This window comes from Vigna unguiculata, chromosome 10, assembly GCF_004118075.2.
Source record: "Vigna unguiculata cultivar IT97K-499-35 chromosome 10, ASM411807v1, whole genome shotgun sequence".
Classification (NCBI taxonomy): domain Eukaryota; kingdom Viridiplantae; phylum Streptophyta; class Magnoliopsida; order Fabales; family Fabaceae; genus Vigna; species Vigna unguiculata.
In genome coordinates, this window is record NC_040288.1 from 37,946,868 (window position 1) to 37,969,922 (window position 23,055).

The window sequence follows — 23,055 nt, forward strand, 5'->3', positions numbered from 1 at the left end:
GTTTATAAATTTTTAACACCTAAGACAATTTTAAAAAAGGTAGTGTGCCAAAATTTAACATCACAATTTAACATCTTCAAAATAATTTTAAGTCAAAATCGTAATATTGCTTTATTTTTCAAATTCAAGAAATCCAAAAGTTACCTCTGTTATATATTTTACATGACTATTATATAAAATTACATTTCGTTGAAAATTTTATAAGATATATTTGATTATTAACTAACTTTCTTAAAAATTGTATATTTATAAAAGGTTGATATCAATTAGTTAATAGGATTATATTCAACTACTATAAAACAAAAAATCGCAAATATTTTGTTTAATATATTGAATGTTTATTCAAGAGTTGCATTTTTAATCTTTAAGAAATTAAAAACTTGCAGCTGTGGTTCAATTGGGCTTAAAAGTTAAGGTTTCTTTTCCTGCACTCCCATTATTACTAATTGCACTATATACTAACAGAAAAATAAAACTGAAATACCGTATTTATCACACCACACCACACCATCATTGCTGACGTGGCCGCCGCAGCAAAGGAAGAATAAGAGAGAAGTAATGCTTTTGTGGAAAAAAAATCTTATTTCAAAAATTTCATTTTAAAACGTTTGTTATTATAGAAAGCTTATTTATTGAAAAATAATTCTGAAAAGTGTCACATATTTTTAAAAGCTTGTTCTAAAAAATTTTTTAATTTTTTTATGTAAAATTTATTTTGAAATACACTTCAGATGTTTCGAAAAAACTTGTTTCAGAAATTTCTACCAGAAATCCTATTCCAATAACAATGTTTTACTAATTTTGGAAAGCTGACTTTGGAAGATTTCCATAACAGACAATCCAGGAGTCGCCTCATAAAAGGTAAAATAGTCATTTAAAATTATATGGGGTGCAGCCAGAGTTTATGGAGGTGCAGGAAGAAAAGGCTGACATTGGACGTCTAAAACCCACATAAACCTTACGATAACCCATTCAAAATGAAGGGATTCCTATTTCTATCTGCACCCCTGTGTTACTTTTACCCTGCACGCTTTTTCCTTTTGACTTATAACATCTGAGATGTTTTTAATATTAATTAAAAGTTAAAGAAAGAAATATTGAAATAAATTTTAGACAACTTAAAACAAGGTACACTGAAAGAAAGTAAAATTTTACAATATATATTTTTTATTATGTATATGTGTAATTAGTAAACGATCACTTCGGTTTCAATAGAAGTCAATTTTATCTGAATCAATCAATACCTACAATCAAAATGATTAATTATTTGATTCATTTCTTTCTAATGAGAATAGATTAACCAATTTTAAATACTTTAAAAAAAAGTATTTGGCAACTTCACTCACTCTTCTTAATATAATACCTTTACAATCCTCCAATAATTTTGGATGACAAAAGCGATTAATAATATAATACCAATTATAATAATGATTTGAAATGTACAAAATTAGGCAGAGCCAACATAGCAACGGCTATGTAATTAGATGGCTGAAAACAAACCCTAATTAACCGGAGCTAAGTTTACACACACACCTGTCAATAATTAATCAACTAATTAGTTAATTAATTAAATCAATTAAACCTGTTAACCCAACCTTCCATTTCTCATTATAAGTACCTCTCATTCTTGCCAAAATCAAACAAAAAAGAAAAATTATATATAAAAAAAAATTCTTTGTTTCTTCTTTTTTGTTTTTTCTCTCTGTCGTTTCGTTCCCTTCATCTTTGATCTCCGTGTTGAAGTTGCAGCATCAATATTCGTGAGAAAAAGAAGAAGATATAGTATATAAAGATGGGTTTTCTCCACAAGCTTTGGGACGAAACGTTGGCGGGTCCCACACCCGAAACGGGTCTGGGCAAGCTCCGAAAGTTTAACACCTCATCGGCCGGCGGCCCAACGGTGGCGGAGGATGTTCCGATCAGCCGCAGCATCACCATCATTCGGACTCACTCTGCTTTGGGAAGCACCTCAACCTCTTCTCCTGCCTCTCCTTCTTCTGTGCCTGACACCCCTTGCACCCCCTTCTCTCGTTCGTAACACCTCTCTCTATAAAGCACTGAACTTTGAGACCAACGAACACAAATTGTTCAATTTTATTTTTTTCGATTAAATCGACCGGTTTTTAAGAATGTTACGTTTAACCATTGCAGCGGAGACGCCGGGCGGTGGTGTCAAGAGATTCACGAGGAGAAAATCGTCAACGGTGGAGGGTGCTGCAAATAGAAGTCCGACAATTTACGATTGGTTCTCTGGTTTCTGTTTTGCCCTTAATATCTACGACCTTTTACAGATATGCCCCTTTGCATTTACGTGCATGTTTTGTTGTGTAAAAGTTTTCTTATTATTTTTGTTTCTGTGCTTTGTTTAGGGTGATTATGAGCGCTTTGGATCGCTACTGAGAGTGGAAATGAGATGTTTTGCTTTTGAATTGACTTGAATATCATCCCGCAGAGGCAGAGAGGGATTACGTTTTCTGTACATACAGCAACACTTATTTCAATTTCCAAAGGGAATCATGTTATATTATGCATTGCACCCTATTATTATGTACACATTATATGGTATAAAGTATATGAATACATGAGTACTACCTATTAATAAAATGGCTCAGGTGATTTGCAGGGTCTATCTTCAAGATTGAGTCAATGCTTCATGGGATTCCAAGGTTGTGAAAGAGTAGAAAACCAGCTTTTGTATATATGCTTTTTTGTTTTTCTTCTTCTTTTGAGTGTAAATATGACTTCTGTACTCTCATATCTCTGTTGTGAATTCAATGAAGCTTGAAAATAGTTATTGTATATAAATATATGTTTCTGGTGCTTAGTAACGTATCTTCATACATACATAATCCAAAGGTTGAACATGTATCAGCTATTAACTTAAATAGATGATTAAGGACTAAAAGAGCAATTATTATTTGAGGAAATTAAGAGGTAAATGCTAGGATGACACTTCCTTAGAAACTAAGCATTCTATATCAATTTTTTGTCAAAATCTGAAAGGACAAGTTATGGTTTGATCCCAGCTTGGTTTAGGTTGAAGCAGTCTTCACCTTCTCGATCAGATCAGCAGCATCTTGGACGGTGGAGATGTTCTCAGCTCCACCTTCTCCTATAGAAATGTCAAACTTTTCTTCCAAAGCCATCATGATTTCAACCTGTTTAAATTTAGGCATATCAGAACATATGTAAGATTAATACTTGTTTATCTTCTATCATGTAAGATATACAACTGAAAAAACAGTGCTAGAATTTGAGGCCTCACTGTGTCAAGAGAATCAGCACCCAACTCTGAAAATTTAGTTTTCGGAGTCACTGTGGTTTCATCAATAGAAAGTTGCTTCGCAATTGTGCATTGCACAATTTGCAGAGTTTCTGGTTGAGCCTTCAGCCAGTAAATGGAACAACACATAAGAGAATCATAACAAAACAATAGACTTATGAGAAAAAGTATTTATCATGAGAAAATGGGAGAAAGAAATTATTACAACAGAGCAAGAGATTGTAGTATTAATGCCAGCAGAGCGTGTAAATGTAACTTTTGTTGCCTTTTTCAACTGGACTTTGTTTACTTGTTTTAGCCCACTGAATACAGAGCTTCCCTGCATAAGAAAACAAATTTACACATTTCATGAAAAGCAATCATGTTTAAGTTGAAAAGTATCACTACAGACAACAAAACTCTCCCTCTGATAGAATATTAGCACAATTAAGGACTTGAATTTTAGATTACTGGTTAAGTTAGAACAATTTTGAGTTAGTTAATCCATGCGTCTGCTACTTAAACAACTGGTACAAGATACAAACTTATTTTGATGAAGAAAATGGTGTCTGTCATACCATTGTGGACACTTTCTTCATTTGGTGAGTGGTTGTTGCTCTGACCCCAGAATTGAAGGAGAGGGTAGCCAATGAAGTTGAAGAAAAGGATAGAATAGAAGCCATGACTTATTTTGGGAAGTGCTCAACCAGAAAAATAAAACTCTTAGGAGGCAAGAACTTTATTGACTATATGGTTGATGCCATTGAAAATATAATATATATATATATATATATATATATATATATATATATATATATATGTGTGTGTGTGTGTGTGTGTGTATAACGATTTAGCTCAAACAGCTAATAGGTTATGAGTTAGAATCGATGATTCAAAAAATCATTCTGAGGAGTCATAAATTGGGCGGAGTGCACCAGAAAATGTGTCTTTTTAACATTTGAGGTATTGATTATTGAATGAGCCATTCTATGGCATAATGCAAATATATACAAAAAGACAAAGACACTTCCTATATTGATGTTTCATGGTGCATGTCGCTCATCCTAATTTTTGTCTGTGATGAACACAAAGTCAATGAGACAAGACAATGCATACCTTTGTCATTGTGTTTTATTTTAGGTCTTTATCATCCCAAAGCCACAATAATCCAAATTAAAGAGTCAAGTTTGATGAAGTTATTTAGGGGATAGAAATACTTTGACATTTTCTTTTCTTTAGAAATGCTAATAAATTATTTTTTTTAATAAATATTTTATTAACTAAAGTTTAAAAATTGTAAATTTACAAAGTTAAAACACTGTAATGTTTTTTTTTTTCAATTTAAGTTATCAAATGAATTCGTTTTAATTTTCTACAACTAAAAATATAGCTAAATTTAAATGTTAACACGCGGCAAGGTCAATAAGGTAATAACTTTAAGAAAAGATTGATAAGGTAATAACTTTAAGAAAAGGACATGATATTTTAATTACTAAATTTTTATAATTTTTTTATAATAATATAAATTATTATTTTTTAAGTGATTTTGAAATATTGAAAATGAAAAAATAGAAAATCACTTAAAAAAATTATACCTGAGAAAATTGTCAAAATTTAATAATAAAAAAATCATTGTCTTTTTCGGTAAATTGGTCAAATTTCAAAAGTAACCCATTGTAAGTCGTCTCATCAATAAATAACCTCTGCGATCGATAACTAGTTGACTATTTGTTAAATAATATAAATTTAATTTAAAAAAACACCCTTTTCAAATATAAAGAAATAATTAATGTAAGATTACCTACTATTATAATTTTTGTATAATTGTAATAACTATCAGTGAAACTAAGTTATAAGAGTGATTGACTCTGCATTTTCATAAATAGGTGGATCACATAAGTAAATATCAAATATTAATATTTTAAGTAGGCTCATAGACGTAATAAAAGATATATAGAAAATACGTGGTATATATAAAGTTAAAATGGTTATGGAAGTCTCGAAAACATCATGTATTTATATTATCTCTTGTTCCTGTCTCAATACATAATTGTTATAATCTCAAACTATAACATAAAAAATAAGGATAAATTAATAATACAAAAGTTTTATCATAACAATGAAAAATTAAGTGAAGTAATTTTTTTTAACTTTTTTATAAAATTAAAAATACTAACATGAATATGGTTGTAGTTTTAGTGAATATGACATTACAAAGTAATGTTTTAAACTAAGTTATAGCATGAATATGACATTGATTTTTAAAACATTACAAAGTAATTCATAAAAGCTTTATCATAGCAATTAAAAATTAAGTAAAGTAATGTTTCTTTTACTCTTATTACAAAGTTAAATACTAACATGACCTATCTTAAATTTATTTCTTCTTAATTTTTAATTTGTCTATTTTTAAAATAGGTTAAAATACCTTTTTGGTCCCAATTTTCGTCAAGTTTTTTCAAATAAGTCCTAATTTTGGTTTTGTGTTTAAATAGGTCCCAATTTTCGTCAATTATGTTCAATTGGGTCCTTTTTTGTTAACACCGTTTAAATCATTAACAGCCATGAACAGTGACTGTCACGTGTCATTTCGTGATTTTTTTAAATTTTTTTATTTTTATTTTTAATTTTTAATTTTTTTTTATTTTTTAATTTTTTTTAAATGTACACGTGTCAACCCAAGAGTGTGCCACGTGTCACTTTGTGGTTTTTTTGAATTTTTTTGAATTATTTTTTAAATGACCATGTGTCAATCTAATAGTGTGTCACGTGTCAAAGTCAATATTCTATATTCAATTTGGTCCCTATATTTGTTATTTTTGTTAAATTAGGTCCTAATTTTTATTAAGATTAACCAATTTGGTCCCTATAGAAGATGTGACCAAATTTAATTTTTATATCAAAGTTATAATGATGTGAATTTTAATATATTAAATAAAGATATTTAATAAAAAATATGAATTTTAATATACAAATTAAATTTGGTTTTAATTTTGAGAGGGACCAAATTGGTTAATGTTAACAAAAATTGGGACCTAATTGAACAAAAATAACAAATATGGGGACCAAATTGAATTTAGAACATTGACTTTGACACGTGGACCGCTACTGGGTTGACACGTGGCACGCTACTGGGTTGACACGTGGACATTTAAAAAAAAATTTAAAAAATTTAATTTTTTTTTAAAAAATTCAAAAAAACCACGAAGTGACATGTGGCACACTCCTAGGTTGACACGTGTATATTTAAAAAAAATTAACAAAATTTAAAAAAAAATGTAAAAAAATTTTAAAAAAAATTAAAAAAAATAAAAATAAAAATAAAAATAATTCAAAAAAATCACGAAGTGACACGTGGCAGTCACCGTTCATGGCCGTCAATGATTTAAACGGTGTTAGCAAAAAAGGACCCAATTGAACATAATTGACGAAAATTGGGATCTATTTGAACACAAAACCAAAATTATGACTTGTTTAACAAAACTTGACGAAAATTGGGACAAAAAGGTATTTTAACCTTTAAAATACATGTATTAATTATGATAACGGTAAATTAACATCTAACTTCAGTTTGTAAGTTTTTAAAATAACTCCTTTCACTTAATATAATTACAGTGCAAAATTTGTAACATCTTACAAACTAAAAATATTAATTGTCTAGAGTGTTTCAAAAGATGAAAAGTTGTCTACATACATTCATCCAAAAATCTAGAAATCTAAAATATATACTTCCAATTATATTTCTCTCATCCACTACCATATTATTTTATATTTATTAGTGTTACATGTTGAAAAAATAATAATAATAATACTTTAGGTATTAATATTAATATCAATAATTTAATTTAATTAATATTAATTATAATTTTTTACGATGATAAAAAATAATAAAATCATAATTATAAAAATAAATATAAATAAAGCTTATAAAATTAAATATTAAATATATTTTTATCCCTTAAATTTCAATAAAAATTAGAATTAGTTTCTTTTCAAAATTTTTGGTCCAATTTAGTTTTTTAAGTTTAAAAATACGTGACCCTCTTAACAAAATTTTATTAACTTTATTTAACATTTTAAATGTATTTCATAATAACATTTTAGTTGTTTATATCATTTAACACATTTTTGTCTCAATATTAACTGAAAAATTCATATAAAATGTTAAATAAACTTTGTTAAATGAATGAAATATACACATTTTTTAAAATTGAGATTATTTTAGTATAAAATTGTGATAATGAACTAATTCTAATTTTCATTAAAAGTTGAAAGACAAAAAATATATTTAATCCAAAATTATCAATAATTTTTATAATTTTTTACTTATTTTTAGGTAATTTTTTAATTAAAAAAAATTAATTCAAAAAAATAGTTAAATTTGAAACAAACAGTTCAATTAAGGACATATTAATAAAATATTTATTTTAATTCAAAAAATATTGAAAAGATAAAATTAAAAATATATAATAATATAGATAATCCTCTCTTACTAATAATAATTCCGGTACTTGGAGTTAATATTAATAATACTACTGATAATAACACTAGTTCCAGCGCCTATCATATTAGTATTAATAATACTATCACAGGTTCAATACTTAAAGCAGTTATAAATGTGTTGGCTGCGACACTCTGTACATGCTCTGCAAGCGTGTTCTTTCCAAACCATTAACTTTTATTTCTTTTTATTAAAAGTGAGTTTTTTTGTTTGTCTATACTAAAATGTAAAACACAGTTTTTTTTTAATATCTCTCCTTTATGTAATCTCAACATTTATCTACAAATTTAATTGCTTATAAAATGATTAGACATTTAATATGAATATGTATGATATTTTTATGATGCAGATCTGACATGCAGCTTAACCTAATGCACAATCCCTGTGGGATTCTGGTGTTGGGAAACAAGTAATGAACGGTGAAGCTTTGTCCCAAAGTGCCCTTAATTGTAGGTCACCACTGTACCTATTCACAGATCATCATCATCTCGTTATATATTTTTCCTTTACTACTTCATAAAAAATAAAATAAAAACAGAATTTTGTTGAATAAAAATATAAGGATAATATAGAATCCCGTGAAATTGGCGAGCATCCGTACAGGGGAATGGGAAACAAATTCACTGAAATTACTCTGAAATTAAATTAACGAGTTTAGCCCAGGTTGTTGAATAATGTGAATAAAAGTGAAAACAGACATTGCACTGCACTGCACTCTATACTTAGGCACACCAAGAAATTACTTAATCAGAAACAAGATGACGTCACGCCTATAAACAAGGGAAACAAAAGCAACATTAAAAGCTGTTACACTTACCCTTGCCCCATCTTTTGCTTCAACCAGTTAAAAATTTTATTCCCCTTCTTGTCCTTCTTCTTTCTGGAACTGAATTTGATTATTAAGCAATGATTTACAGGAAACGAAGAGGGTAAAATGGGTATATCGGCGGAAGAGAGTTAGAGTTGTGTTTATCGTCAAACTCGTGAAGAAGTGACACCAGACGATAACAGAGAAGGTCCACCAACTCAGCCGGTGACGGAGTTTCGTGCACGTCCAATTCAATTCCGCCACGTCACCAACTCTTCCTCTGCTCTCTACCACGTGTCGACGGTCACCGTCAACTCACTCTCTTCCGTCAACCAAACCCCCAAAAAAGGTTCCAAACCAAATTTCACCCGAATTTCTTTTAAATAAATGAAAATAAAAACGAACAAGGCACGAAAAGGCGTCGATATATTCTCGCCGGCCAAAATTCAATTAAATTAAAATAAATTAAAACCCTAGCTACGGTTTTTTTTTTTTTCTCTTTCTCCGTCTCTTTCTAACTTCGCTTTCTCTCTCTACGGTAGATCGGCGGCGAGGAGGATATGGACGACGAGGAAGAGATCCAGTCGCATCCGTCGCCGGCGAGCGGATCCCCGGTGTCTTCTCCGCGGGCGAACGGACGGATAACGGTAACGGTCGCGGCGCCAGCGCCGGCAAACAGTTTGGCATTAGCGCTTCCAATTCAGCAGCCGGTGAAGGGGAACGGTGGCGGAGGAGGAGGCGGCGGTGGAGGGAGGGAGGATTGCTGGAGCGAAGGCGCGACGGCGGTACTGATCGACGCGTGGGGAGAGAGGTATCTGGAACTGAGCAGAGGAAATCTGAAACAGAAACACTGGAAGGAGGTGGCGGATATCGTGAGCGGCAGAGAGGATTACACGAAGGCGCCGAAGACAGATATTCAGTGCAAAAACCGGATCGACACCGTAAAGAAGAAGTACAAATCGGAGAAGGCTAAGATCGCCGCCGGCGCCACCAGCAAGTGGCCGTTCTTCGACCGTTTGGACAAATTAATCGGTCCGAGCGCCAAGATCCCCGGCGCCGGAGGCTCCTCCGGTGCCGTCGGCACCAGCGCTGCCGGCAACAGTATTTTACAGTCGCAGAAAGTGCCGTTAGGGATTCCGGTCGGCGTTCGCGACGTCGTGAATCAGTATCACCGTCCTCAAAGGCCGGCGCAGCAACAACAACCGCAGCCGGTTCCGTTGAAGAACCAGAAGATTCAGTTCCGGCGCCGCGGTCCGCCGTTGGAATCAGATTCGGACGAGCGTGGCGCGTCGTCACCAGCTTCGAGCGACAGTTTCCCCCCGGAGAGTTTCGAGCGGAAGAGGCCGCGGGTGATGAGTTCGAACGCAGGGAAAGGAAGCGAAGGAAGACGGAGGGCGAAGGGTTGGGGAAGCGCGGTGAGGGAACTGACGCAGGCGATTCTGAAATTTGGCGAGGCTTATGAACACGCGGAGAGCTCGAAGCTGCAGCAGGTGGTGGAGATGGAGAAGCAGAGGATGAAGTTCGCGAAGGATTTGGAGTTGCAGAGGATGCAGTTTTTCATGAAGACACAACTGGAGATTTCGCAACTCAAGCTTGGAAGAAAAGGTGCTAACCCTAGCAACAATCACCATAGCACCACCACCATCAATAACAATAACAACAATCATAACAATAATAGTGATAGTGAGTGAATGTGAGAATGAGTGAGGGATAATTAGGTTAAGCTTAAAGTTAAGGTTAAGGTTAGAATTGAATTGCATTAGCCTGTGGTGTATGAGTTTAGTTTTTATTATTATTTATCCCTTAATTGTTACAGTTAACTTAAGCGGATTGCTGCACCCTAAAACAGAGCAAGAAAAATTGCAGGAGTATGTGCTGAGTAGTGAATAATCTAATAATCTCTTTGCAGCAGGATGTATCAGTTCTCATAATGTGTAACACCGTTCTGGGTTATATTAGTATCAGGCATCATATCATCATTCATTATTCGTAGTTCTAGCATCAACTATTGTTTGTACATACTGGATATGCAACCTCATGGATACCAATTTAGTGCATTTTTAATTTCCTGCAATAGCTTGAACTTTATTATTAGATGAATTCCTGAGCTGTTTCTGTTCTTCCCTGGAGACACTGATATATCTATTAGGTTGATCGATCACCATCTGAAGAGACGTTTCTTTAAAAAGTCTATAGCACACAGACATTATCTGCCTTATCAAATGAGTGCACAGCAGACATCTTTTACAATGATGGAGTTTGTCTAATTTAAAGTGAGACACCACTTTAAAATGCACTTTATAAAAACATAAAGTTCGAATTGTTTAAGATATAGTAAATAAATGAAGTTGTTAAGATGTGAGTTATAAAACAATTTCTATTGATACTTTTTTTGTAAACAAAAGGTTATAAATTTACTCGAGTTCAAATCCCTTTTCTTCAATTTATTTTGTTGTTGAAACTGTGTTGCTCCTATACACAGTGCATTGAAGAAGTGATTATGGTCTCAGACATGACCTTGAAATTCAACACGGCACTAACAGATTCTTACAACTTAAGTCTTACAATCATATCATATCAGTTCCTCGAAGTGCCCAGTATATTATATTTAACCATAAGTGCTTATATCTAGAGAAATGCTGAATGTTAGGTAGATCGAAATTGTACTACTGAATCGGTCTGCAATCAATTGACTAAAAAATAAGTAAAAAAAAATGTTCAAATGACTCGAGTTCAAATAATGATATCATTAAAGCTCATATTTAAAGCATTGGATTCTGGTGGGTTCATAAGACCAACAAACAAAAAAGATAACATGTTTGGTGAAGTTTTAGTTGTTTTCCATTGCTATTTACAGAACAAAATGTAGGCACTGATTGCCACTTCCCTCGTATATTAAAAATAGAGAGAGAGAGAGAGAGAGAGAGAGGTACTTGATAGAGTCTATATTTAAGATTGATTTCCTCTCTGACAGCATTTCTGCATACTGGTTTTTGATTACCTTGGCTGAGAGTGTATGGTTTTTGATTGAGTAGATAAATTCAAATAACTTGTCTTGGTCAAGTACTTTGTTGTATAAAATCCTTCAAGTCTCTATCAATGATGCAAGTTTCAATATCTGTCTCCAAATAAAGTACATCTTCGTATCTATCCGCATATAAGGAACACAGATAACTTAACAACATCAAATTAAATTATGCACTTCTTTTATATTCTTCTTTGATCTTTGAAAATTGGAGTCAATTTTAAAAGTTTCAACTTTTATGTTACTAAAGTAAAACTGTATTTCTAATTGAAAAAAAATAAATTAAAATTCTTTTCTCACACCTCAAATTAAAAGAGAAGTGTCTTCTTATAATAATATGATAGTTTGACTACTAAATTTTAATAAATTTCTCTTATATTTTTTAAATAGTTTTAAAATATTAAGAATAAAAAAATAAAAAAACAAAAATCACTTGAAAAATGTCACTTAAAATTATAAGAAAAAGTTGTCAAATTTACTAGTAAAAAATTATTTTCCCTTAAAATAACAAGCCACATAATTTGTAGCACAGTGCTCATGACAAAGTGAGCAACTTGATACGCCACAATCTGGATCCAAATAAATTTCATTCCAAGCTCTCAACTTTATTGAGATAATATCCTTACAGTTAATTAATTATTATATTTAATACATTATTCATTTGAAAATTAAAATCACCTCAAAAAGAAAATAAGATAACTAAAACTTTACTATTATTTTTTTTTATAAAAATCAAAGTCGGTTTATTTTGCTTCGTTAAAAACAATATTTAAGATCAGATGGCACAAGCATCTTATTGATAGAATTGGTACGTTACTTTTTTTAGCATTTAGCGTGATTATATATCTTCTAATACTTTAATAGGACAAAATTGATATAATTTACAAAGTTTTTTAGAACTTAATATAGTTATATATTTAAAATCGAACGAAAAAAAAAATAATACTGATTTAAACTGAAATAGGAGCCCATTTAGAAAGAATAATACTTCAATATTATCTGCATTGATAGGATAAAACGCATATAGAACAACCTAAGTCTTATATTTCACCCTCAACCTATTGATTTCTAAAATTTATAATGGTTCCAGTTTTTGTGACGTCCCATTTTAATAGATTAATCTACCGAATAAAATATCACACAGTTATAATAACGAGAAGCATTCAGATGAACATGAAATGAACGAGAAACAACTATTACAGTCATCCATAGGAGTACTTAGGGAGAATTTAGGCATACATCCATGCCATAAACAAAACACAATCCTAAAGGTTCAACAGTCTTGCAAAAAGGGTTGCCCTCTAGGCAACTAGTACAAAAGGCTACACGGCCATGGAACTACTCTTAAAACATCCAGACAAGGATATCTAGGCCGCACCGCTGCTTCTCTCAGATCCATCCCGAACATTACTTCCATCTGCTCCCACCAGAAGGTGATCATCGCAAAAGAGAACATACAATAGGACACAAACAGACATGCAAGGGTAAGCTAGTGCAATTAGATCTTATCATGCTACAACAAACAAGTACTTAAACATTCCTTAACATGCAACACACGAACACAGAATATCATGTTATAGCAGACAATAAGACACTATGACTCAATTATCCGGATACATATATTAAGATCGGATTCACTGGATGCCTGCACTCGTGGTGGCCTCTACTGCTCTGCAGAGCCATTGCCAATGGGTTTCACCCTACCACTCACGAGGTTAGCCTTCAAGCGTCTAAGGCCATTATCCTGCCAGAGACTAGGGCCTCCCGCTACTCTCACCACTTGGGTCAGTTTGCTCTACTTGAGACTCACTGACCCTTTAGAGTTTCGGGATGCGATCCTTACTTGAATCCTTATCCTAATATATACACTACACGCCACCATAAAGTCTCCCCATGGGACTCATGGAATTACGCCTATCTCATCATCGCAATTCTCATGTTTCACATCACATAACCACCACGTTGATCTCATACATAAAATTCTCATGTTAAAACATCACGAAACCACAACTCCATGATCAATCTCATACCAAATATGTATTTCATACTCCATTATATACATGTCTATCATCACACAATCATACTCAGCCAACATGGTTCATTCGGGAAACATTAAACAACCAAAAACACAGCACGGTATCGCCCAGCAGCCAGGCGAAGATGCACTTTTCAGCAGCTCACCGCCGGGCGGCACTTGGGGACCGCCGGGCGGTACCCGCAAATTTCTCGCAGGAGCAACGCGGGATCTCGCTTAAGCGAGATCCCTCTCGCCTGGGCGAGTTGCCTGCTCGCTCAAAAGGTGAGCGAGTCGCCTGGGCGAGATTTCGTGCTGAGATCTCCCTGTTTCATCTCGCCTAGGCGAGATTGACTCGCTTGGGCGAGATTAACAGGTCTCGCCACTGTTCTTCACATGCAGCGGCGGAAACCGCCCAGATCCACCCCCAAACCCACATGCAACCCCATTTCTCTCAACAAAACATACTATACATGCATATAAACACGAAAACAACCAAAAACAGCCAAGGACAACTTAGAACAGACGAATCTAGCTTCCCTTACCTCTGTTTTGGAGTATCCAAACGCAAGCAGACCCTAACTAAGGGGTTATTATAGGTCCAGAAGCTCGAGTACAGCTGAAACGTGGAAAAAGGAACAAAACGAAGTCAAGAACTCAACCCCAACTTGACCCACGCGTTTTAAACGGAGAGGAAAAGGAAAAGAACGGACCAAAAGTCCTGAAACTTGCTTACTTGAAAAAGAAAGAGTCTCGGTAGCTCGGAGGCGCGTGGCTGGTGTGCCCTAGCAGAGGACAAGAGAGCAGAGAGAACTGTTTTCTGAGAAAAGAAAAGTTGTGGAATGAGGAGAATGGAGGGCTGGTGGTAGGGTAGGGTACCCTTCTGTAGGGCAGGGCCTTGGGCCTCCGAAAAGGCCAGGCCCAAAACTTTATACACTGTAAAAAGGGGCTTACAATATCTCCCCAACAGCAAAAATTTTTCGTCCTCGAAAAATTAGACTTACCAGAACAGATGTGGGTATGAACTCCTCATGTCCTCCTCTAGCTCCCAAGTTGCATCCCCTGTTCTCATGTCCCAGATGACCTTCACTAGACTGGTGGCTCTTCCCTTCTGCTCCTTAACTTGGCGATCCTCTATGGCCACGGGCTGTACCACTACTTGGAGATTCTCCCTGACTTCCACATCTTCAGCCTCTAAGACGTGCGATGGGTCGAAGACATACTTCCGTAGCTGTGAAACATGAAAGACTGGGTGTAGATTAGCCAACTGGGGTGGTAATGCTATCTCATAAGCTACGGGCCCTATCCTCCTCAAGATCTGATACGGACCCAAGAACTTAGGAGACAACTTCCTTGAGCGGATAGCCCTTCCCACACCAGTGGTTCGGGTCACCCTCAAGAACACGTGCTCCCCAGCCTTAAACTCTAGGGGTCTTCTCCTCCTATCAGCATAAGCTTTCTGCCGACTCTGAGATGCTTGCAACCTGTCTCTCACCAACTGCACCTTCTCTGTGGTCTGTTGCAACAACTCAGGTCCTACCAAAACCGACTCACCATCCTGATACCAACATAAAGGAGTCCTACACCTCCTCCCGTACAAAGCCTCATAAGGTGCCATCCCTATACTCGCCTGGTAACTGTTGTTATAGGTAAACTCCACCAGCGGTAGCACTTCATCCCAACTGCCAAGGTGGTCCAAGATACACGTCCTCAACAAGTCCTCCAAGGACTGAATCACTCTCTCTGACTGGCCATCCGTCTGAGGATGATAAGCAGAACTCATCCTCAACCTGCTACCCATAGCCCCCTGCAGCGCCTGCCAGAACCTGGAAGTAAACCGAGGGTCTCTGTCAGACACTATGCTACTAGGCACTCCATGAAGTCTCACTATCTCTCGGATGTAGAGCTGAGCCAACTTGGTCATAGACATTCTGAGATTCACCGCCAAAAAGTGAGCACTCTTCGTCAAACGATCCACCACCACCCATATAGCATCATGTCCCCTCACGGTGCGAGGCAAGTGGGTAACAAAATCCATGGCTATGCTATCCCACTTCCACACCGGAATATCCAAAGGTTGAAGCGTCCCACCGGGTTTCTGATGCTCCACCTTAGCCTTCTGACAAGTCAAACAGGCTGATACGAACTGTGCAACTTCCTTTTTCATGCCCTGCCACCAAAAGCTCTCCTTGAGGTCTTGGTACATCTTAGTCATGCCAGGGTGCAGACTAAGACGACTCTTGTGTCCCTCCTCAAGGATCAACTTCCTCAACTCTGCATCCTCTGGTACACAAACTCTGCCTCTGAACCTCAACACACTGTCACTGCCCAAGGCAAACTCCTTGGCCTGATCCGTCCCCAACAACTCTTTTACCTTCTGTAGACTAACATCCGTTGCTTGTCTCTCCCTGATTAAGCCCAAGAAGTCACTAGATATAACCATGGTGCTACACCTAATGAATTCCGGCTCCAACTCAAACTGTAGCTTCATATCTCTGAAGCTCTCAAGCAATTCCATCTCTTTTATCATCAAGTGTGCCACATGCACTGTCTTCCTACTCAGTGCGTCTGCCACCACATTCGCCTTCCCTGGGTGGTAGAGAAGCTCGAAGTCGTAGTCCTTCAGAAACTCTATCCACCGCCTCTGCCTCATATTTAACTCTTTCTGATCAAAGAGGTACTTCAAGCTCTTGTGGTCACTAAACACACGGAACTGCGCGCCATACAAGTAGTGCCTCCATATCTTCAAAGCAAAAACCACTGCTGCTAACTCTAGGTCATGAGTGGGGTAGTTCTTCTCATGAACCTTCAACTGCCTTGAAGCATAAGCCACCACCTTCCTCTCTTGCATCAAGACACACCCAAGGCCCTGATGAGAGGCATCACAGTAGACCTCAAAGGGTTTACTCACATCTGGGATTACCAACACTGGAGCACTCGTCAACCTCTACTTAAGCTCTCTGAAGCTCTCTTCACATCTATCAGTCCATGCAAACGGTTGATCTTTCCTGGTTAGCTGTGTTAGGGGTGCTACTATCTTAGAGAACCCCTCTATAAACCTCCTATAATAGCCAGCTAAGCCCACGAAGCTCCGAATCTCAGTCACCGACTTGGGACACTCCCACTGTATCACGGCCTCTACCTTAGCTGGATCCACAGCTATTCCTTGAGCTGATATAACGTGCCCCAAGAACTGCACCTCTCTCATCCAGAAGTCACACTTGGACAACTTGGCAAACAGTTGCTTCTCCCTCAAGATGCTAAGCACTATCCTCAGATGCTCAGCATGTTCCTCATGCGTCTTGGAGTAGATGAGAATGTCGTCTATGAAGACCACGACAAACTTATCTAAAAACGGACGGAAGATCTGGTTCATATAATCCATGAACAAAGCCGGGGCATTAGTCACACCGAATGGCATGACCACATACTCGTAATGCCCGTATCTGGATCTGAAAGCAGTCTTCTCAACATCTTCTGCCTTCACCAGAATCTGATGATAACCCGACCGAAGATCAATCTTGGAGAACACTGATGCCCCATGAAGCTGATCCATCAAATCATCTATTCTTGGCAAGGGGTACTTATTCTTAATAGTCAGCTTGTTCAGCTGCCTATAATCCACACACAACCTCGAGCCGCCATCCTTCTTCTTTACCAACAAGACAGGCGCTCCCCACGGCGAAGCACTCGGCCGTATAAACTGTTTCTCAAGCAACTCCTCTATCTGCTTCTTCAACTCCACCAACTCTGCTGGGGCCATACGGTAAGGAGCTATCGATACCGGACCGGCTCCTGGTACCAAGTCTATGGAGAACTCCACTTCTCTCCTAGGGGGTAAACCCGGTACCTCTTCTGGAAACACATCCTCAAACTCTCTGACCACTGGTATTACTGTTATCCTCTCCTCTTTCTCAACTTCCATCCTGGCAAAGATCATATAACACTGTGCGCCGTCCCGGATTTCCTTCATGACCTCATTAGAAGACAACAACTCAGGCTCCTCTGAGTTTGAGAACAACAGCTTCTTCTCCCGACAGTCGATGAGAACGTGATTGGCAGAGAGCCAATCCATCCCCAAGATCACATCTAACCCTTGCAGAGGGAGGCATATAAGATTAACTTTGTATACGCGCCCCTCTACCTCAACTGGACATCTAGCACACACAGAGGAAGTCCTAACCAACCCAGATGCCGGAGTCGATACCACAAGATCAAACGGTAGCTCACACACCGGCAAACCCAACTCCCGCACACAAGACTGTGACACAAAAGAGTGTGTCGCTCCAGAATCGAAAAGCACGCAACAGAATTTACCAGATATCACACAACAACCGATAACTAGGTTACCTGAACCTGCTGCTTCTGACCCAGTCATAGCAAAAACTCTGCCTGTAGCCTGAGGCCTGCTGCCTCCCCTCCTCTGTTGAGTCTGACTAGAAGTCTGGCTCTGAGTCTGTGATGAAGGTCGTGCTACTGCTCTCCTCAGAGTGGGACAATCTCTACCAAAGTGGCCCTCCATGCCACAATGGTTGCACCTGCGGAACCCAGATAGCTGTGGGCAGAAACTCTTCACATGCGGTCCTCCGCAATGGTGGCACTGGATCCTGCTGGGTGGGGAAGAAAAACCTCTAGACCCTTGCGGCTGTAGATGAGGTCTAGCATAAGGCTTCCTCCTTTCTTCAACTCGTGGCCTGGACCCAGATGGTCCGCTAATCCTCTGCTGTGGCTGTTGCTGAGCCTCCACTTCCACCTTCATGCGTTCCATGACCCTGGCCTTTTCCACTAAGGCCGCGAAGTCCTTGATGGACAGTGGAGCTACCATCAGGCGGATGTCTCCTCTGAGACCATTCTCAAACTTTCTGCAGCGCCACTCCTCATCGAGCGGCATGGTGTAGAAACGCCCCAGATGCTTGAACTGCTCGGCGTACTCAGCCACTGACCTGTTCCCCTGTGTCAGTTGGAGGAACTCTACCTCCTTAGCGTACCTCACGCTATCAGGGAAATACTCAGATAAGAACCTCTTCTTGAAGGCTCTCCAGGTGATATCCTCATGTTTCTCTTCCATCACCAGCTTCATGCTGGCCCACCAATGCTCAGCCTCCCCAGTGAGCATGTAGACGGTGAAAGCAAGCCTGCTCTCATCGGGACACATCTTGGCATCGAAGATGCGTTCCATGTCCTTCATCCACTGGTCCGCCTGGTCAGGACTCTTCTTGCCATCAAACTTGGCCGGTTGGTGCTTCAGAAAGTCTTCCAAACTCCATTCTGGGGGTGGAGGTTGGGGATGAGGACCATACATCGGTGCACCAGTAGCATTCTCCCCTAACTGACGGAGAGCATCCACATGCTGCCTCTGAGCATCCTCTGCAGCCTGCCTAGCAGCTTCCATCTGCTGCATCATGAAGTGCTGCTGCTCAAGAGAGGCTTCCTGGCGCTGCATTGCCGCCTCATGTTGTTGCATCATAGCATTGCTCTGTTGCGTCAAAGCCGCAGCCATGGCCTCGATTGCCCTGGCCAGATCTTGCCCATCACCCTGGGAAGGTTGAGGAGGAGCTACACGAGGGGGTGCCATATCACTGGACACACAGAAAGCACCATTAGAAACTGGATTAGACTGGAATTCATCTAAACACACAGGAAAGACACAACGAAAGCTAAGCAAACACATAGCCCACAGACACTCAGGAACGAAGGCTCTGATACCATAAAAGTGTGACGTCCCATTTTAATAGATTAATCTACCGAATAAAATATCACACAGTTATAATAACGAGAAGCATTCAGATGAACATGAAATGAACGAGAAACAACTATTACAGTCATCCATAGGAGTACTTAGGGAGAATTTAGGCATACATCCATGCCATAAACAAAACACAATCCTAAAGGTTCAACAGTCTTGCAAAAAGGGTTGCCCTCTAGGCAACTAGTACAAAAGGCTACACGGCCATGGAACTACTCTTAAAACATCCAGACAAGGATATCTAGGCCGCACCGCTGCTTCTCTCAGATCCATCCCGAACATTACTTCCATCTGCTCCCACCAGAAGGTGATCATCGCAAAAGAGAACATACAATAGGACACAAACAGACATGCAAGGGTAAGCTAGTGCAATTAGATCTTATCATGCTACAACAAACAAGTACTTAAACATTCCTTAACATGCAACACACGAACACAGAATATCATGTTATAGCAGACAACAAGACACTATGACTCAATTATCCGGATACATATATTAAGATCGGATTCACTGGATGCCTGCACTCGTGGTGGCCTATACTGCTCTGCAGAGCCATTGCCAATGGGTTTCACCCTACCACTCACGAGGTTAGCCTTCAAGCGTCTAAGGCCATTATCCTGCCAGAGACTAGGGCCTCCCGCTACTCTCACCACTTGGGTCAGTTTGCTCTACTTGAGACTCACTGACCCTTTAGAGTTTCGGGATGCGATCCTTACTTGAATCCTTATCCTAATATATACACTACACGCCACCATAAAGTCTCCCCATGGGACTCATGGAATTACGCCTATCTCATCATCGCAATTCTCATGTTTCACATCACATAACCACCACGTTGATCTCATACATAAAATTCTCATGTTAAAACATCACGAAACCACAACTCCATGATCAATCTCATACCAAATATGTATTTCATACTCCATTATATACATGTCTATCATCACACAATCATACTCAGCCAACATGGTTCATTCGGGAAACATTAAACAACCAAAAACACAGCACGGTATCGCCCAGCAGCCAGGCGAAGATGCACTTTTCAGCAGCTCACCGCCGGGCGGCACTTGGGGACCGCCGGGCGGTACCCGCAAATTTCTCGCAGGAGCAACGCGGGATCTCGCTTAAGCGAGATCCCTCTCGCCTGGGCGAGTTGCCTGCTCGCTCAAAAGGTGAGCGAGTCGCCTGGGCGAGATTTCGTGCTGAGATCTCCCTGTTTCATCTCGCCTAGGCGAGATTGACTCGCTTGGGCGAGATTAACAGGTCTCGCCACTGTTCTTCACATGCAGCGGCGGAAACCGCCCAGATCCACCCCCAAACCCACATGCAACCCCATTTCTCTCAACAAAACATACTATACATGCATATAAACACGAAAACAACCAAAAACAGCCAAGGACAACTTAGAACAGACGAATCTAGCTTCCCTTACCTCTGTTTTGGAGTATCCAAACGCAAGCAGACCCTAACTAAGGGGTTATTATAGGTCCAGAAGCTCGAGTACAGCTGAAACGTGGAAAAAGGAACAAAACGAAGTCAAGAACTCAACCCCAACTTGACCCACGCGTTTTAAACGGAGAGGAAAAGGAAAAGAACGGACCAAAAGTCCTGAAACTTGCTTACTTGAAAAAGAAAGAGTCTCGGTAGCTCGGAGGCGCGTGGCTGGTGTGCCCTAGCAGAGGACAAGAGAGCAGAGAGAACTGTTTTCTGAGAAAAGAAAAGTTGTGGAATGAGGAGAATGGAGGGCTGGTGGTAGGGTAGGGTACCCTTCTGTAGGGCAGGGCCTTGGGCCTCCGAAAAGGCCAGGCCCAAAACTTTATACACTGTAAAAAGGGGCTTACAATATCTCCCCAACAGCAAAAATTTTTCGTCCTCGAAAAATTAGACTTACCAGAACAGATGTGGGTATGAACTCCTCATGTCCTCCTCTAGCTCCCAAGTTGCATCCCCTGTTCTCATGTCCCAGATGACCTTCACTAGACTGGTGGCTCTTCCCTTCTGCTCCTTAACTTGGCGATCCTCTATGGCCACGGGCTGTACCACTACTTGGAGATTCTCCCTGACTTCCACATCTTCAGCCTCTAAGACGTGCGATGGGTCGAAGACATACTTCCGTAGCTGTGAAACATGAAAGACTGGGTGTAGATTAGCCAACTGGGGTGGTAATGCTATCTCATAAGCTACGGGCCCTATCCTCCTCAAGATCTGATACGGACCCAAGAACTTAGGAGACAACTTCCTTGAGCGGATAGCCCTTCCCACACCAGTGGTTCGGGTCACCCTCAAGAACACGTGCTCCCCAGCCTTAAACTCTAGGGGTCTTCTCCTCCTATCAGCATAAGCTTTCTGCCGACTCTGAGATGCTTGCAACCTGTCTCTCACCAACTGCACCTTCTCTGTGGTCTGTTGCAACAACTCAGGTCCTACCAAAACCGACTCACCATCCTGATACCAACATAAAGGAGTCCTACACCTCCTCCCGTACAAAGCCTCATAAGGTGCCATCCCTATACTCGCCTGGTAACTGTTGTTATAGGTAAACTCCACCAGCGGTAGCACTTCATCCCAACTGCCAAGGTGGTCCAAGATACACGTCCTCAACAAGTCCTCCAAGGACTGAATCACTCTCTCTGACTGGCCATCCGTCTGAGGATGATAAGCAGAACTCATCCTCAACCTGCTACCCATAGCCCCCTGCAGCGCCTGCCAGAACCTGGAAGTAAACCGAGGGTCTCTGTCAGACACTATGCTACTAGGCACTCCATGAAGTCTCACTATCTCTCGGATGTAGAGCTGAGCCAACTTGGTCATAGACATTCTGAGATTCACCGCCAAAAAGTGAGCACTCTTCGTCAAACGATCCACCACCACCCATATAGCATCATGTCCCCTCACGGTGCGAGGCAAGTGGGTAACAAAATCCATGGCTATGCTATCCCACTTCCACACCGGAATATCCAAAGGTTGAAGCGTCCCACCGGGTTTCTGATGCTCCACCTTAGCCTTCTGACAAGTCAAACAGGCTGATACGAACTGTGCAACTTCCTTTTTCATGCCCTGCCACCAAAAGCTCTCCTTGAGGTCTTGGTACATCTTAGTCATGCCAGGGTGCAGACTAAGACGACTCTTGTGTCCCTCCTCAAGGATCAACTTCCTCAACTCTGCATCCTCTGGTACACAAACTCTGCCTCTGAACCTCAACACACCGTCACTGCCCAAGGCAAACTCCTTGGCCTGATCCGTCCCCAACAACTCTTTTACCTTCTGTAGACTAACATCCGTTGCTTGTCTCTCCCTGATTAAGCCCAAGAAGTCACTAGATATAACCATGGTGCTACACCTAATGAATTCCGGCTCCAACTCAAACTGTAGCTTCATATCTCTGAAGCTCTCAAGCAATTCCATCTCTTTTATCATCAAGTGTGCCACATGCACTGTCTTCCTACTCAGTGCGTCTGCCACCACATTCGCCTTCCCTGGGTGGTAGAGAAGCTCGAAGTCGTAGTCCTTCAGAAACTCTATCCACCGCCTCTGCCTCATATTTAACTCTTTCTGATCAAAGAGGTACTTCAAGCTCTTGTGGTCACTAAACACACGGAACTGCGCGCCATACAAGTAGTGCCTCCATATCTTCAAAGCAAAAACCACTGCTGCTAACTCTAGGTCATGAGTGGGGTAGTTCTTCTCATGAACCTTCA

General features: G+C 39.2%; 3 protein-coding genes across 6 annotated transcripts; 2 read left to right on the forward strand and 1 right to left on the reverse strand.

The window, feature by feature from the left end:
* The first annotated feature begins 1,643 nt into the window (after positions 1-1,643).
* Positions 1,644-2,805, forward strand: LOC114166254 (dormancy-associated protein homolog 4). 4 transcript variants are annotated; one of them, XM_028050969.1, is made up of 3 exons: positions 1,644-2,030; positions 2,152-2,253; positions 2,370-2,805. In XM_028050969.1, the coding sequence occupies exons 1-3, from the start codon at positions 1,793-1,795 to the stop codon at positions 2,372-2,374; spliced, it is 345 nt and encodes a 114-aa protein (XP_027906770.1). In that variant the 5' UTR covers positions 1,644-1,792; the 3' UTR covers positions 2,375-2,805. The 4 variants fall into 4 exon arrangements, with proteins under 4 accessions (XP_027906770.1, XP_027906769.1, XP_027906771.1 ...); XM_028050968.1 differs by having other exon boundaries at positions 2,152-2,245; XM_028050970.1 differs by having other exon boundaries at positions 2,152-2,226.
* On the reverse strand, positions 2,776-4,013 carry LOC114166253 (acyl carrier protein, chloroplastic-like). The gene is made up of 4 exons (XM_028050966.1): positions 3,841-4,013; positions 3,489-3,602; positions 3,266-3,385; positions 2,776-3,158 (listed from the first exon to the last, which is right to left on the reverse strand). Exons 1-4 carry the CDS (start codon positions 3,943-3,945, stop codon positions 3,033-3,035), a joined length of 465 nt encoding a protein of 154 aa, XP_027906767.1. The 5' UTR covers positions 3,946-4,013; the 3' UTR covers positions 2,776-3,032.
* Positions 4,014-8,597: 4,584 nt separating this feature from the next.
* Positions 8,598-10,665, forward strand: LOC114167220 (trihelix transcription factor ASIL2-like). Its single transcript, XM_028052236.1, has 2 exons — positions 8,598-8,920; positions 9,114-10,665. Exon 2 carries the CDS (start codon positions 9,132-9,134, stop codon positions 10,260-10,262), a length of 1,131 nt encoding a protein of 376 aa, XP_027908037.1. The 5' UTR covers positions 8,598-8,920; positions 9,114-9,131; the 3' UTR covers positions 10,263-10,665.
* The last annotated feature ends 12,390 nt before the right edge of the window (positions 10,666-23,055 follow it).

Excerpts from the sequence above, each read along its gene's own strand:
- LOC114166253 (XM_028050966.1), bottom strand. The coding sequence starts at position 3,945 with ATGGCTTCTATTCTATCCTTTTCTTCAACTTCATTGGCTACCCTCTCC. Across the intron at positions 3,603-3,840 it reads TGAAGAAAGTGTCCACAATG|GGAAGCTCTGTATTCAGTGG; the intron begins GTATGACAGACA and ends TTTCTTATGCAG. Across the intron at positions 3,159-3,265 it reads GTGCTGATTCTCTTGACACA|GTTGAAATCATGATGGCTTT; the intron begins GTGAGGCCTCAA and ends AAATTTAAACAG.
- LOC114167220 (XM_028052236.1), top strand. The coding sequence starts at position 9,132 with ATGGACGACGAGGAAGAGATCCAGTCGCATCCGTCGCCGGCGAGCGGA.
- LOC114166254 (XM_028050967.1), top strand. The coding sequence starts at position 1,793 with ATGGGTTTTCTCCACAAGCTTTGGGACGAAACGTTGGCGGGTCCCACA. Across the intron at positions 2,031-2,151 it reads CCCTTGCACCCCCTTCTCTC|CGGAGACGCCGGGCGGTGGT; the intron begins GTTCGTAACACC and ends TAACCATTGCAG.